General features: G+C 44.1%; 1 protein-coding gene across 12 annotated transcripts in view; it reads left to right on the plus strand.

Annotated features, from left to right (window-relative positions):
* The window catches only part of ATXN7 (ataxin 7), a 145,330-nt gene that overhangs the window by 45,355 nt on the left and 83,456 nt on the right, over positions 1-16,519 (plus strand). For 5 of the 12 annotated variants that reach the window (XR_010155625.1, XR_010155626.1, XM_054680741.2 and 2 more), the window contains exons 3-5: positions 2,705-3,016; positions 3,250-3,318; positions 11,262-11,315. Coding sequence is in view for 10 of the 12 variants with exons in the window: in XM_054680741.2 (XP_054536716.1) it covers positions 2,716-3,016; positions 3,250-3,318; positions 11,262-11,315 (424 nt within the window). In the remaining 2 variants the exon portion in view is untranslated. Of the gene's footprint in view, positions 1-2,215; positions 2,299-2,704; positions 3,017-3,249; positions 3,319-11,261; positions 11,316-16,519 lie in introns of those variants that run through there. The other 7 variants (XM_054680746.2, XM_063806879.1, XM_009445773.5 and 4 more) reach the window with 4 other exon arrangements.

A 16,519-nucleotide genomic window follows, 5' to 3' on the forward strand; every position in this document is an offset into this window, starting at 1 on the left:
TAAGACACTTATTTATAGTGCTTATTTATGAGATTCCTCAATAATTGATAGCTTGCTATTAGTTTTGAGTATTGAGGTACTCAATAATTGGTAACTGCTATTTGTAATAATTTCCCTTAATAACGATCATAATGCCAAGAGGATACTTAATATTTTTCATTTTAAGCCCGGTTGTGTTTTATTAAACCAATCAAAAACTTTGAAGAAAAAAAGAGGTATCAAGCAGGAATTGGGAAAGAAGTTGAAGTACTCTAAATTGCTGCATTGATCCCCATTGGCTAGAAGTCATATTAGTGAATCTTGAAGTAGTTTCACATCCAAAAGAGGAAAGTCAAGCAATGTCTTGAGGAAGTAGGACCATACTTCATGTTTGCCATTCTCCTTATTTTTGTTCTCACTCTGTAGTTTCAGGGATCTGAAGAGCTGTACTCAACCAGCAAGCTCCCTTTGTTATCTATATGGCTTGGTGGCCGCAAGCTTTTCTTTTCAATGGTAGCTTCAAATGCCGTTAAAATCCAAATTTTCGTTTTTCTTAAGTGTAGAATTTCACAATTCCAAGTAATAAATTGTGTACTTTAGGAAAACAGAGGTTGGGTGTTTTCATGTAATTATTCAGATTTTGCAGTGATTTGGAATGAATGAAAAATTGAAAATCTGCATAGGGGTCATCTAAGCTATGTTAAAAGTTAGAAGGGAACTCTATTCCTGTCAAGGGAATTATATGTTTTACTCCTGTGCATTTTTCTCATTGATAGTCTTATGGAGGAAGTTAAAGCTGTAGAAATGATTTTTAAAATTAAATCTTTCCAATCATTTCTACTATTTTGGTTATTTTGATAAGGACAGGAAGTAACCATGGTTTCACTTTTTGGACTTGTTTGCATGCAATCCAGGAAAAAATTTTACAGACTTATTTCTAAATCTTTCTAAAATAAAAATGTGTGTGTGTGTGTGTGTATGTGTAAGTATGTGTGTGTGTGTGCGCTTTTAAATTTTGAACCCCAAACCCTCTCTAGCAGTCCCACCTTATGTTTGGGTTGCAGTAACATTTCTTTATTAATTTTTATGCTTATGTAAACTTTCTGTGTTTCTGCAAGTTGGACCAACAAAGAAGTTGGCTACCTCTGTCACATCAGATGTTTGAGGTACAAAAAAAAAAAAAAGGAATTCCACTTCCTCCCCATCTAGTCAGAGAAAGCACTTGTGAGCAAGCATCTCTGACACACATTACAGGAGTTGATACTACTGCAGTGTGAAACATGCGTGAAACATGCTGATAAGAATCACTGTTTTTGTCTCCGGCTTCAGATTTTCACATCAATTTGAGAAAATAGTAATAATATCAACAATTATTGAAAGTGGTGTGGTCTGCTACTGTTTCAAGTATTTTTAATGCTTTAGGTCATTAAGTAGCCTTTTATTTTGCCATCTGTAGCCTATCGCTAAGCAAATGTTGTGTATGTTGGGGAGGGGTGCTAAGTTTTGCGGGCCAATGCTTAATTTAGTGAACAAAATTTGACCGAAAACAGTATTTTCTAAACATGTTTTGTAGGAATTCCTTATATTGTCCTAATCCCTAGGGTCTCGTCCTGCCCAAGAAAAGACAACCATAAAGAGGGAAGGACTAACAACTCAAGTTAAAAATGAATCAGATTTTTATTTTTGGGGTGAATCACTTCCAGAAACTTGGGGTGGTGCCTCTAAAATATGTACACGGGTTAAAGCTCCTCTCGGTTTGTTTCACTCTCCTCCATTCCCTCGCACACTGATCTCATGTTCTCTCTTTGCTGGACGAATTCAAGTTCCCCGGGCGCACAGTGTGACTTCCAGTTGCGGGTCGGGGGCACACATGTGGGCGGCGTGGCGTGCACACGGTACTTCGTCCTGACACCTGGGCAGACACCTGGGAGGCACTTCCCCGCTAGCCCAAGGTTCCCTGCACGCCCGGAGTCCGCTCTGCGGCGGCTTCCCATTCATGCTTTTGACAACTCTGCGGCCGCCCGCAAGCCGAGGGCAAAGTGCCCCCTGCACCAGCCTCTCCCGCGCTGCCCTGGGGCCGGCCGGCCGGCTCCTCCATAGGTGGCTGCATTTCCGACTTCGCCCTGGCTCCAGTCCGGGGGCTTGACGTGCAAACTTCGCCGGAGCGAGCTGAGAGGGAGGGACCGGCAAGTGGGAGGAGGCGGCGGGAGGCGCCTCCGCTTAAGGGAGCCGGCCGGGTGCCGCCGCTCGGACGGACGCGCGGACGGAAGGAAGGAGCGGGGCAGCCGGGCCGGGCCCGGGGATGCGAGCGGCCGAAGGGTGGGCAGCTGGAGGTCCTGGGGTGCGGCTCGGGCTTCCCCGTGCGGGCTGCCATGGTGGGGCGCGGGGTTGGAGCCGGGCCGCTCCGGCGCTGGCCTCCGCGCCAGGTCCTCTGAGCAGAAGCAGGCAGGGGACCCAGCGCCGCGGTGGCGGGCCGCCTGCTGCCCGTCCCCTCCCTCGGGCGGCCGCGGGAGTCGAAAGCGAAAGCTAGCCCGCGCCGCGGACTTTGAGCCCGGGGCGGGGGGTGGCCTCGAGGAGGCGGGCTCGGGGGTCTGGGCGGCCATGGGGGCGCTGTCAGCGTGCCCCACCCGGTCCGCGGGCCGCGCACGCCGCCGGAACTCCCTGGCGCCTCCTTAAAAAACGGCCCCCGCACGACTCTTTCCCCCTTTTTTTTGTTACATTGTAGGAGCGGAAAGAATGTCGGAGCGGGCCGCGGATGACGTCAGGGGGGAGCCGCGCCGCGCGGCGGCGGCGGCGGGCGGAGCAGCGGTCGCGGCCGCCCGGCAGCAGCAGCAGCAGCAGCCTCCGCAGCCCCAGCGGCAGCAGCAGCCGCCGCCACGGCGCACACGGCCGGAGGACGGCGGGCCCGGCGCCGCCTCCACCTCGGCCGCCGCAATGGCGACGGTCGGGGAGCGCAGGCCTCTGCCCAGTCCTGAAGTGATGCTGGGACAGTCGTGGAATCTGTGGGTTGAGGCTTCCAAACTTCCTGGGAAGGACGGTGAGTGTCCACGCCCTCCTCCCCCCTTCACCCCCTCGCGACCCCCTCCTCTCTCCTCCCCTCCCCCCTGCCCCCCTCCTGTGACCCGCCCCCTCGAGGGGCAGAGATGCTGTCATTTGCTGGGTTGCGGAACGCGGAGGTGCCCACACCTACCCCGTGCGTGCGTGAGTGTGCGTCACACTCCTGGCCACTGACCTGCCTCTCCCCTCCTCCTGTGTGTGTATATCTCCTAGGGACAGAATTGGACGAAAGTTTCAAGGAGTTTGGGAAAAACCGCGAAGTCATGGGGCTCTGTCGGGAAGGTGAGTCCAGCCCCCCTGATGGAGTTTGTACAAACCCCTGGGAAGTTTCCTTGACAGTTCACTGGGACCGGGAACATCAGCCCACCATACCGACTCCCCGACTCCCCGTGCCTGCGAAGATGCTGCCTGAGGAGGGAGGGAGGGGGCAGAGCGCTTGGAAAGTTTGGTTTGGGGGCCTCCTGTAATAAGAGCGTCCGGAATCCTGTGACCAGGCAGGAGCAGCATTATTGGTGATGAGCGCTGGGAACCGGCGGGAAGTTTAACCTAGATCTCTGCATTTCTGACCTCCTTACGGAGAAACAGGAGTAGAGGAAGGAATTCTCAGCTTTGAAACCTTTCCACGAATGCTTAGGGGACATTTTCTGTTGGCAATCGAAACGAATTTTGAACTTAAAGAAGATGCTTTACCTATGCAGTCTTATTTCTGTAGGATTTAAGGTACAAGTTGGGGATGTTACAAAAAGGTCATCATAACCCGGAGTGCATTTTGGTCAGATTTTTTGCGAGCTGCCAATATCACGGGGGAAAGAAAGCCAGAATTTTATTTGGTCAAATAAGCCTTTACTGCCCGTGGCTGGTGAAATCAGGGTCTAATTATTTGTTAGTTTTAAACTGTTTGGTAAAAAGATACACTAGGGAAATAGGGTATGCCTCCAAATGAAAGTCAGGCCAGGTATCTGGAAAGTGTCAGACTTTTTCTTGAGATTTTCTTTTTCTTTGAATAGTAGGCTTTTGTTGTCTAATACCTGCACTAGGCCTGGGCATACCGTGGTCAGAAAGGACTTCTGAAGTTCAGTGAACTTCGGGTTCAGTTTCAAGTTATTCTTTCAGTGAGTTAGGACAAGGCTTTGAGTGAGGTTTGGACCCGGAATACTGAGTTTATAGTCCCCGAATGCAATTTTATTTCTCACTCGTAGCCATTTATTTTGCACAATTGTTGTCTATGGCCCAAGGATAGGTAGAACTTTGGCAACTGGAACATTTTTAAGTCCAAAGTTTGCCCATTGTTACTGTCTTCACATTTCCTTCTCGCTTTTCACACCTGCTTTTTCTTCACTTAACTCTGTTTCGGTTTTTTTGAATTGGGCGCTTTTTGGCCTTTTGGCACTCGGAGGAAGAGTAATACCAGTGACAGCCCGATGAGAGCTTCCAATTGGAACAGAGTATAGAACAAATTAGTTGATTTTTAAAATGAGAATTGCTATTTGAGGGTAAAGGAAAGCAAGGGAAAGCACAGGACTTGTTGATGATGTTGCAATATGAAAAATCAGTTGCTAGTCCGGTTTTAGTGCTGAATTGGCAGCCTGCCTGGGCTTAAAAAATTAAAATCACTAGGTGGCAACTCTCACAGTAAGCAGTTAGAGTAGAACTTTAGAGGACCTGACCTACTCTTGTTCTTAGTTTTCATTCTCTGGGTGTGGATACATATCCTATAAAAGGTTTCTAAATCTGTGTGAAAACAAGATTGTAATTATCAATAATTCTGCTGTAAAGGATGAGTTAAGTGTATTAATGTTTCAGTGGGTACCTTGAGCTGGACAGGGACCCAACCAAATTAAGGGGACTGTACCTAATTTTTGCTAGATATATTATTTTCTGTTGGGATACTTTTATCAGCATGTTTTCCATGAAGCACTAAGACGTTAAACTACCTACTTGAGGCACAAAAGGGACATGGATCTTGTTAGTGTTTTGTTTTGTTTTGTTTTTTGAGACGGAGTCTCACTCTGTGGCCAGGCTGGAGTGCAGTGGTGCGATCTTGGCTCAGTGCAACCTCCGCCTCCTCAGTGCAACCTCCACCTCCCAGGTTCAGGCGATTCTCCTGCCTCAGCCTCCCGAGTAGCTGGGACTGCAGGCGGCGGGCCACCACACCCAGCTAATTTTTTGTGTTTTAGTAGAGAGGAGGTTTCCCCACGTTGGCCACGATGGTCTCAATCTCCTAACCTCGAGACCCACCTGCCTCGGCCTCCCAAAGTGCTGGGATTACAGGTGTGAGCCACCACCTGGCCCTTGTTAGTGTTTTTTAAGGGTTCCCCTCCTCCCCCTTTTAAAGTTGTTCTAACCATTTAGAGGATGCTGTAGCTACCAGGCCACTTGGAACGTACACCTGTCTGAGTTGAGACCGAAGTTTTAAATTCAGTCAGTTCTTCATTTGTTTGTGACTTTGCGGATTATCTGGGGATATTTTAAAATCCAAGTTTGAGGATGTTCAGCACTCACTCAGTGGACCTTTATGTTCTCCTAACAGACCATTGTAGGCTGCTTCAGAAATGAAAATACATTTAATATTATCAAAACTTATTAGACTATTATTAATTCATTGTCTGGTTAAAATTATCAGCTACCAAGAAAAGATGTTTTGAAGTTGAATCCATACTGATTCCTCTTGTTAAATTGAAGAAATATGTAGATAAATTGATCATGTGAATGAATCACTGGAAGTCAGAAATGACCCTTTATTTATTTATTTATTTTTTTGAGACGGTGTCTGACTGTTACCCAGGCTGGAGTGCAGTGGCAAGTTCTCGGCTCACTGCAACCTCTGCTTCCTGGGTTCAAGCAATTCTCTGGACTCATCCTCCCTAGTAGCTGGGATTACAGGCACGCACCACCACACCTGGCTAATTTTTGTATTTTTTATAGAGATGGAGTTTCATTCACCATGTTAGTCAGTCTGGTCTGAAGCTCCTGACCTCAGGTGATCCACCCGCCTCAGCCTCCACGAAGTGCTGGGATTACAGGCATGAACCACCACCCCTGCCAGAAACTCCTCATCTTGAAATATCTCTAGGAATATGCGCTTGACTTGAATTCTCCAATGTGCAATTTTGGACCTAGGGGTTAGAAAGCCTGGATGTGAGAGAAAGCTGCTTAACCTTGCATTAGTTATTTCATCTTTCTGAATATACTTTCCCTCTTTGGAAGATAATACTACCTACTTCCCAAGGTTATTGTAGGAGTTGAAATTAAATTAGATAACATGTGAATGACTCAGTACACACTAATTCCTTTTTACTCTTTCAACTGCTGATAACCTGACTTCTTAATTCTATATTTCTAGGTACAGGGTTTTTTAATCTGTGACCTTTGAAAAGGCTTCAGGGGATTGTAGTTCCCCTGAAATTGTATGCAAAATAATATGTCAATTTTCTAGGGTAGGTGTTCACAGCTTCCCTTGGATTCTCAAAAGGATCATTTACACGTCCCCACCCCTAAAATTCAAAACTGCTAAGCTAAGCTCTCTGCCTGTTTTTTCTTTTCACTTTTTCCTCTTGTAACACATTACTTTGACCAACTCCTATCAGGCAAGACTACCCAAGGGTTAATGCTGTGGCAGAAGGTTGGAACTCTTGATTTAGATGGAGGGAAATTATTTGTGGTTTAGGTAGTATATCATCCCTCTTCTGCCATTTAGCACAAGTAGGCAAATGTTAAGACAAAATTTGGTTATTTTTCAGAGGTCAACCTAGTTTTGTTTGCATTCTTGTATTTGTATTGCCTTATTCTTGTTCTGTAATTTGTAATATTAGTTGTTAGCATGATTAATTTTGGTGGGAAGAAATTGGTAATACATTTTGACTTTTTGTTGTTGTTGTTGTTGTTGTTGAGATGGAGTCTCGCTGTGTCGCCCAGGCTGGAGTGCAATGGTACAGGCGCGATCTGTGCTCACTGCAACTTCTGCCTCCTGGGTTCAAGCGATTCTCCTACCTCAGCCTCCCAAGTAGCTGGGATTACAGGCGCCTGCCACCACGCCTGGCTACTTTTTGTATTTTTAGTAGAGACGGGGTTTCACCATGTTGGCCAGCCTGGTCTCGAACTCCTGACCAGAAGTGATCCACCCACCTCGGCCTCCCAAAGTGTTGGGATGACAGGTATGAGCCACTGCACCCGGTTGACGTTTTTGAAATGATTAAATGTCAACCCTGGTTGACGTTTTTGAAATGATTAAACGTTTTTGAAATGATTAAGACAAATTACTGCTTTTTCCCCCAAGGTGATTTGTGAAATTCCGGACTTCCACAGATTTTGGATTTGTGAAAGTTAACAAAATTATGTTTAGATTGAATTAATTGGTACTAATAACTGATTAGGGTTTCTATATTAGTGCCTGAACATTTAGAGACCCTTAAAAAATAAAAACTTTAAATGCCTTAGTTGCACAGCAGATTTTAAAACCTATATAGTGTCATTGTAGGAGTCAACAATGGTATTGGGAAAAATGACATCTTCTTTGGGAAGCTGTCCATAACTTCTCTAAGTCTAACCGTTGTATGGTATCAAAGTACTCTGTACCTTTTCTTTCTGCATTCTACGTGTCAGCATTTGAAACTCTGCATTATGTGATGGCTCCTTGTTTAGAGAGTAAGTTCCGTGAGGGCAGGAGTGTTGTTGATGAAGGCATATTCAGCTCCTGCACACCATTGTGCTCAGTAAATATTTGCCCCAAAAGTGGATGAGTAGAGCTACTAGGAAGATTGAATTGAGTCACTCTAGTGTGTGATTCAAATGACCAATTATTCATTGTGTTGTGACTCCAAAAGAAGACAGTATTCTGTGTGCTTGTGTGTTTAGGGGGTGTTGCTGTATGGCCTCAGGGGAGGCCAGAAGGTTTCAGCACTTTTCGTTGCTCTATCCTTAATATAGTGCTCCATTTACACTTTCCAGAAAGGGTACAGACAGGACATCACCTCTCTTATCTTTGATATTTAGGCAAAGAAGTAGAATAGCAACCCAGTGTGATGTCCACACTTGATGACGGGTTATTTCCTTCTCATAATTAACCTGAACGTGATTGAGCCTGGGGCAAGATGGAAAAGTGTGTGGTTAGCACCTGTAGGCAACTAGAGTTCAAAAAAAAAAAAACAAACAAAACAAGCTTGCTAGGAGTTGGATAGCCTCAGTAAACACAGACTGAGTCAACAGAGTACCACCTTTTTTCTTTCCTAGGGGAAAAAAATGGTTCATGGTTAATTAATGGAAAACAAATAGGTGTTTGTGAAGTATTTTACTGTTAAAGGTACTACATTGTGGGTATAATATCCTCTCCCTTAAATAGCATTTCTGTTTTTCTCTAGGGTTTCTTTTGTCTGCTTTTCTCCTCACTGTTTCTTATGAACAATTTGAAACATACAAAGTAGAGAAAATATTTTAATGATCCTCCTTGTATCCATCACACAGTTTCAACAAATAATGAGTCATGGCCCAGTCTTGCTTCACCTCTGCCCTACTCCCCACAGTGAATTATTTTGAAGCATATCATTTCTTTTGGTTTTTATTTTCTGCTCACATGGACTTCAACTTATTTCCTGCAAAATGGAGGCTTTTTGTGTTCTGCACCTTTCTTTTGAGGCAAGTCAGGCTACCATCCCTGATCCTCTCTGTGGGTGTGTAAAGGTTCTGCAGATGGCAGTACTTGCAGTCTGCTTATATCTTATGTGCAGATATAAACCAAGCCTCAGACAGGAATCGGTAAAATCCAAGTTCCCTGCCTCAGCATCACCTCGTGCTTGTTGAACATTAATGCACATGTAAGGAGCAGTCAGGTGATTTGGTTACAGATCGCCCACACTTAAGAAACACCTCCATAGATGAGAATCAGCGTGGCCGTGACAGTGGGCATTGTCCTTGCTGACAGCTCCTGTGCGTGACTCCTTCCTTGTAAGCTCTTCACTAACCCGTAGGTGCAGGAACCCCCAGAGACCCAGAAAGACCCTCCTGTAGCAGGGACTTTTCCCCAGTTGCGGTGTGTGGGCCAAATCTTGCCTGCATGGTTTTTGCATTGCATTGGTTGGAATAAAAACTCAAAAGATTTCATGACACGTGAAAATTATATGAGACTTCAATGTCAGTGTCCATAACTAAATTTTATTGAAACGTAGTGACGGGCATTCATTTACTTGTCTGTGGCTGCTTGCTGCATACAGTGAACAGCAGAGTTGACTACACACAACAGAGACCATATGACCCACCAATCCCAAAACACTTACTATTGGTTCTTTACAGGAAAAGTTTGCTGACCACTGTTCTGATGAGTTCCTTGGTTGATAAAAGGAAACCCAATCTGCAGAATTGCAGAATACAGTCTTATTATTCTTGAACTGTCTATTTTGAAGGGGAGAATCTTCAAAATAATAAAATCCGTTAGTCTTAAACCAAGAGTTCATTCAATATTAAAGAAACATGTTGAGTTAGAAGGAAATAATGGAGAGTAGAAATGGTTTCACATAAGAAGGTTGCTGTCTTTGTCCACTTTTATCATTCACTATCTTTTTTTTTTAATTATTATACTTTAAGTTTTAGGGTACATGTGCACAATGTGCAGGTTTGTTACATATGTATACATGTGCCATGTTGGTGTGCTGCACCCATTAACTCGTCATTTAGCATTAGGTATATCTCCTAATGCTATCCCTCTCCGCCCCCCCCCCCAACAGCAGTCCCAGGTGTGTGACTTTTTTATGGCATACACCTGGTTGGGAGCAGTTCACATACAGAGCACGAATAGCGCTGTTATTGCCCCAGCTTCCAAGAGCCATGGACCATGAGAATGGTGCTTGAGTTCTGTTAAGCCCCTCATGGTATGTAAATATGCAAGAGAAAGAGTCCAGAACTTTCATGGAATTTCCATTCAAATTCTCCAGAATCGCTGCCCCTGAGCTGGTTTAGAGAAGCTGAAGCCTTGTTACAGGTCTTAGGAGTTATAGGAAGAATTCACGGGGAAACAAATCTGCATTTTGATTGGAGAAGAAGGCAGACGTTGTTCTTTAGGCCCCATATCTTTATAATTTTGTGCTTACTGGAAAGTAACACCTGGCACAATCCATGCTGAATTTCTGAACCCTCATGTTTCACAATTCATGGAGACCATGCACATGTTTCCATGTGCACAGTAGGATGGGGTTCCCAAGCTGTGTCCAATTTACAGTTTTGATTGGTTCTTGTAAACTCTAATCTCAGGAGGGAAGTATGAGGTATTTATAATTCACAGTCCTGTGATCTAGGTATCACCATTATCTCCATTTTACAGATGAGGAAACTACGACTAGAAAAGTGAGGTAGCCCGCTAAGATCACAAAGCATGTAAGAGGCCCTGTAACCCAGATCTGTCTAATTACTCCACAGCTCACGTGCTTAACCATTCTGCTGTTCCGAGCCCTTTCCAGAATGTACATGGCTTTTCATGAGCTTGAGCAGGTCACCCTAACCTTTGTTTTTCTTATCCTTGTCTAGAAATACTGACCTTTACCAAAAGCCATTTTTTTTTAAGTAAAAATATCAGAGCCTTTTCTTGCTGTGCCTTACAACAGTCGGTGTGTTGTATTTAGTTGTTCTTTTATAACATTTTTTCTTTGAGGGGGAGGGGAAGTATCTGCAGTTTGCATTAGAAGTAATTGGCTTTTTAAAAAAAGATTAAATGAAAGCTAAGGTTGCAGCAGATAGCAAACACAATCATCTGGGATTTGTGCCATTAAAAAAAATTCCTTTAGAAAGGGAGAAGTGAAATTTCACTATTTAAATAGCATTTCAGTGCAAGATTGCTTTTAATCACATTGATGTTGAAAGTTTTTATGGCAGTATTTCTAATAAATGTGCCCCTCTGATTATTAAAGTATTTTTTGATTGAAGTTCTAAGAAAAAGAAGCCTGTTAGTAGACTTAGCAGTTGGAGTTACTGTACTTTTGAGAAAAAGGCAGAGGGTTACATTTATATTCATCTTGTACAGCAGGGATTATAATAAATGAGCAGAAGGAGGAGAACGATTTTTGCATTTCACCCACTCATAACGTAAAACTAGATTAAGTATTCTTGTTCTTCTTTGTAATAAAGACCCTGCTAGCATGAAATGTTTTTTTCTCTTATATGTAAGCATATGGCAAGGAAAAAGCACTAGTTCATTGTCAATTAGATTCACAATCTTAAAACAGAAACTGTTTCCCTCCCAGGTTATACAGATGTTTTCCATAATCCTGAACTCCAGTCATGCAACAGAAAAAAAGGTAATGCTTTTAACCAGTGGTCCCCAGGCTTTATATTTCAAACAAGAAAGTTTCAGAAATAATTTGGGGACTCCAGACATACGGTTATTGGCAATTTATATGTACTTACCCTCAAAAAAGTATGAGAACATTGTTTTGGAATAAAGGACAGTCCTTTAATTGTGAAAAAGCACTGTGGTCTTCGCAGAGAAGTGTATCTATTTTGGTGTTTGAGTACCATAGCTTTAAATCATTATTTCCAAAAGTGTGTTCCAGGGAACCCTGTTTCTGTGTGCTCTTGGTTGGTGTTATGCAGAAAAGAGGTTCCATATGGCAAGTTTGCAGAAGTTAGCTTTACACAGAGACAGTTCTGGGAACCCCAGTTCTAGAATTAAGCCTGGGCTCAAATCTAAGATCTAGTAGGTGAGCAATTTGAAGGAAACTGCATAGCTTTACTGAGCCTCACTTGACTCAGGTATAAAATGAGAATAATGCTAGTAACTAATAGGGGTTGGGAGAATTAAATGAGATAATGCAGGTTATCAGTAATGAAAGCACAGTGTCACAAGCACGCCTTTAATCAAGTCGTCAGCCAGGACTGTCAGAGGAGCAGCAGAAAGTGAAATGCCAGTTTTGCTTTAGCACGCAAGGTGTAGGCAGTGAGAGGAAACTCTGGCATGACAGAGTGTAGCAAATGAACCGCAGTTTTTTTCTTTTTCTTTTTTTCTCTTTTTTATTCTTTTGAAACAGGGTCTTGCTGTATTGCCCAGGCTATAGTGCAGTGGCATGATCCACGGCTCACTGCAGGCTTGACTTCACTTCCTGGTCTCAAGCAATCCTCCCATCTCAGCCTCCTGAGTAGCTGGGGCCACAGGTGCACACTACCATGCCCGGCTAATTTTTGTATTTTGTTTGTAGAGACGGGGTTTCACCATGTTGCCCAGGCTGGTCTCAAACTCTGGAGCTCAAGAAATCCTCCCACCTCAGCCTCCCGGAGTGTTGGAATTATAGGCATGAGCAATCATGCCCAAACCTCAGTTTCATGCCTTCTTGGACTCTAGTAAAAATGGGAAGTGGGAGGTGACATTTCTTAGTTCCTCCTTTAGCCACCTCTTTGACTTGCAGAGAGAGAAGCATGATGTGGGTATTTACTTTTTCCTGCTTATGCAGAGTTGTACTTGCTCATCTTCTGGAAGCCTGTAGTTTGTGCTTCTTTATGCTGCTGCTTGTAATGTTTTTCAAACCCCCTTTTTTCTGGGCAAAAAAGGTAAATTATAGGCAATGTAATAAAGTCATCATGAAGGTGGGGAGTGGATCAGAAAGATAAATGAGGATCCTACTTACATGATTTTTTTAATGTGTGGTGATAGTCATGGGGGTTTTCTGCCTGTAGAGGGAATTTAGAAAATTGCCTTTTCAGTTCTTGGAAATTTCCAATTTAACTTAGCAGTTCTTCACTTAAATTACCTTGTTCTTTTTGGAAACTATATAGAAAGATTGGTTTTAATGGAAAAAATTATTACAGAAGTTAATACATGCTCACTGTAAAGATTTTACTAATAATAGAAGTATGGAACACAGAAGCCATCATTCTGTGTAATCCCACTCTGGGCCAATTTTGTATTTTCAGTTACAGGATTTGGACTTAGGGCAAATCACCCTCGATCAAGGACACCTATGTAACTACTTTGGGCAGTTACTGGTAAGCAAAACTGAAACTTGCCAACCTGGTCATTTCACTTTCTGACCAGTTTCAGACCATGTCGTTTAGTAGGCCTCAGTGTATTTTGTTTATTTTGTGATTACTGCCTTGAGAATCCTCTGACTGTTTTGCCTTAACTTCACTCATTTAGCTTTTATCCCATGTTCTCTGGGCCTCATGCTAGGCTAGATAAAGTCTGAGGATACAACTCCACAGAAGGTGAGAAAGCACAGTCCTAACTCCCAAGTCAGGCAGTTGGTCAGCAGATATTTAAGTGCCAGGTTTTCTGATGGGTGTTAGGGATAGAGTGACACAAATCAGATGGAGCCCCAGCCCTCTAGGGAAGTGAGATACAGTAAATACACAAATATTTCCAAGGACTGTTGAATGCTGTGAAGTCAAAGTAGGGTAATGAGTTGGGGTTAGGGGGATTCTAACTAACATGATCAAGGAAGACTTTTCTAAGCATTTAACATTTGAGCTGAGACCAGAATGCTGAGAAAGAAGTAGCCACAGGCTGGGCGTGGTGGCTCACACTTGTAATCCTAGCACTTTGGGAGGCTGAGGCGGGAGGATCACTTGAGTTTAGGAGTTTGAGACCAGCTTGGCAACATAGTGAGACCCCATCTCTACAAAAAAAATTAGCTGGTCATGGTGACCTGTAATCCCAGCTACTCAGGAGGCTGAGGTGGGAGGATCACTTGTGCCCAGCAGGTTGAGGCTGCAGTGAGCTGTGATTGCGCATACTGGACTCCAGCCTGAGCAACAGAGCAAGACCTTGTCACAAAAAGTAAAAAAGAAAGAAGCAGCCATCAGATCATCTGGAAGGGGCACTCTGAGAAGGGAAGGGGGAGGAATGTAGGGAAATAATGCTGACAAGGTTAGACTGTAGAGGCCAAGGAAAGGAATTTGGATTTAAGTGTAATGAAAGTTGGGGGGATAGTTGGTGGTTAGGGGTAGCTTCAGCAAGGGAATGATCTAATTCATGTTAAGATCACTGGCTAATATGTGGAGGGACTGGCTGACCAGGTTAGAGGTAATAGTGGCTTGGACTTTGCTAATGGCAGTGGTAATGCAGAGAGGTTATCCTGTTCAGGATATGTTTGGAGGTGGAGTTTACATGATTTGATGAAAAATTGGATGTGGATGAGGGAGAAATATAAGAATTGGGATTTGGGGCTTGAGCAACTGAATGGTACCACTTCATGAACTGAGGAATGCTGGAGAATGTGGGAGACTCAGGGTCAGCAGCTCTGATTTTGGCCACACTGCTTTTGACGTACTTAGTGGGCATTCATGTGCGGCTGTGGTGTCAGCAGTTGAATACACAATCTGGAGCATGGTGGAGCAGTCTGGGGTGGAGACTGGGTCAGTCTGTATCCTCAACATACAGAGGACATGGAAAGTCGTGGGACCTAGGTTTGTTTCCTAATATAGGAGTGTCAATAAAGAATCCATTAGGGCCAAGGGCTGAACCTTGGGTCCCTCCACAGTGAGGTGGTGGGTGGGCGAGGAGGACTCTCCAGTGAGGCAGTAAGGAAACCAGATGAGTGTGGTGGTGGTGAATCTGGGAAGAGAGAAGAGCATGCTTTAAGTGAGGAGTGATGGTCTCTGTTATATGCTGCTGTGAAGTAAAGTCAGGCCAGAGAATCGATCTCTGGCTTTGACAGTATGAAGGTCATTAATGACCTTAATCTGGAGAGTTGGGGAGGCAGAACCCTCATTGTATGGGGAAGTGATAGCCTGAGCTGAAGAAGTGGAGAGGGCAAGTATGGACAGCTTTTTAAAGGGTTTCACTTTGAAAGGGGATTGGAGAAATGAGGCAGTAGCAGGATGAAGACATGGGGTAAAGGATCTAAGGGAATGATGAGGAGGTTTGTTTTATTTTATTTGGATAGTATTAGGGAATGTTTGTCTGCCACTGGGAATGATCCAAGAGTAAGGGATAATTGGTCACATGTGAAAAGAATTGATAATCACAAGTATAGTACCTTGAGTTGGAAAAAGGAGATGCAACTCAGAGTCCACATGGACAGGCTGGTTTTGGATGGAATCAGAGACTTTATCACATTCTCATGAGAGGAAAAGCATGTGGATTCAGTTGCAGGTAGGGATGTGGAATTGTGGAATAAGATGGTTAGTTCATTCTGGTCATTTCTGTGAAGGAAGAAGGAAGTTGGGAGATCATCTGTTCACAGTAAGAGGAATAGTTTTGTCTTCCTTTTTAAGTATCCAGGCAAGGATACAGGGATACAGCCAAGTAACAACAGACATTTATGCATCCTTTGTAGTAGGGATCCCCAACTTCTTGGCTGTGGATCAGTACCTGCCTATGGCCTGTTAGGAAACAGGCCACACAGCAGGAGGTAAGTGGGGGTGGGGGACTGAGCATTACTGCCTGAGCTCCACCTCCTGTCAGATCAGTGGCATTAGATTCTCATAGGAGCACAAACTCTGTTGTGAACTGTCCATGCCTGGGATCTAGGTTGCGTGCTCATTATGAGAATCTAATGCCTGATGATCTGAGGTTCCCCTGACCCCCCCAACCCTGGTCAGTGGAAAAATTGTCTTCCACGAAACTGGTCTCTGGTGTCATAAAGATTGGGGACTGCTGCTTCAGAGGCTTCCCAGCACCCTTAGAAGAAAATGTTAACTCCCTAGCAAGGCCTGGATAGTGGGAGTGTGTGCCCAGAAAATCAGAAATCTCAGCAACTTGAGGTGGAATCCTGTCAGAGCACTGGGGTGAAGAAGTAGAGATCAGGAAAGGAAGGCTTCCTGGAAGAGGCGAAGGGGGAGAGTTGGAGAGTTAGCCAGTCTGGTGTGGAAGCAGCTTGTGAGGCTGGGGCATCAGTGTGTGGGAGCCTGGAACTTGTTGCAGCCTTGGCAGGTAGGTAGTGGAGGACAGGAGATGGGAGTAGATATGTTTGAAAGATCACTATGGTAGCATTGTAGAAATGAATTGGTGGTAGCTAAAGTTAAGGGCCAGTTGGGCATGTAGCCACCTCCCTAATGTGAAATCCCCAAGTTTCTAGGTAATGATAAATGGAGGAAGTGGAATTTTAAAATGTACTTATACAATCAAATGAATCAAAATGAATTGTTTCTCCCCGGTAAAACCCTTTAATGGTTTCTATTTGCTTGCCTTTGTTCGTTCACACAACACATATTTATTGAGCATCTACTTTGTGCTAGGTATTGTTCTTATTTTCAGAAAAACAACAGCAAAGAACTGCCCTCTAAAGGTTTATTTTAGTGGAGGAGACAGGCAACAACAACGAGTTAAAGAAAAGTATATGGCAGGTGGTAAGGGGTGTTTTGGAAAAAGATAAAGTATGGGAAATACAATTTTAAATGGGGTGAGAAGGGATTTTCTGAATCGTGACTTGTAGTATGTGAGAGCTTCAGTCGTGCATATTGTGGATAAGCTTTCACACAGAAGGAACAGCAAATCTGAAGTCTCTGGTTGGAGAAGACCTGGTGTTTTGAAGAACAGCAGGGGGCGGAGTGGCTGGAGAGGCCGGCG

Source organism: Pan troglodytes, chromosome 2 (genome assembly GCF_028858775.2).
Source record: "Pan troglodytes isolate AG18354 chromosome 2, NHGRI_mPanTro3-v2.0_pri, whole genome shotgun sequence".
Classification (NCBI taxonomy): domain Eukaryota; kingdom Metazoa; phylum Chordata; class Mammalia; order Primates; family Hominidae; genus Pan; species Pan troglodytes.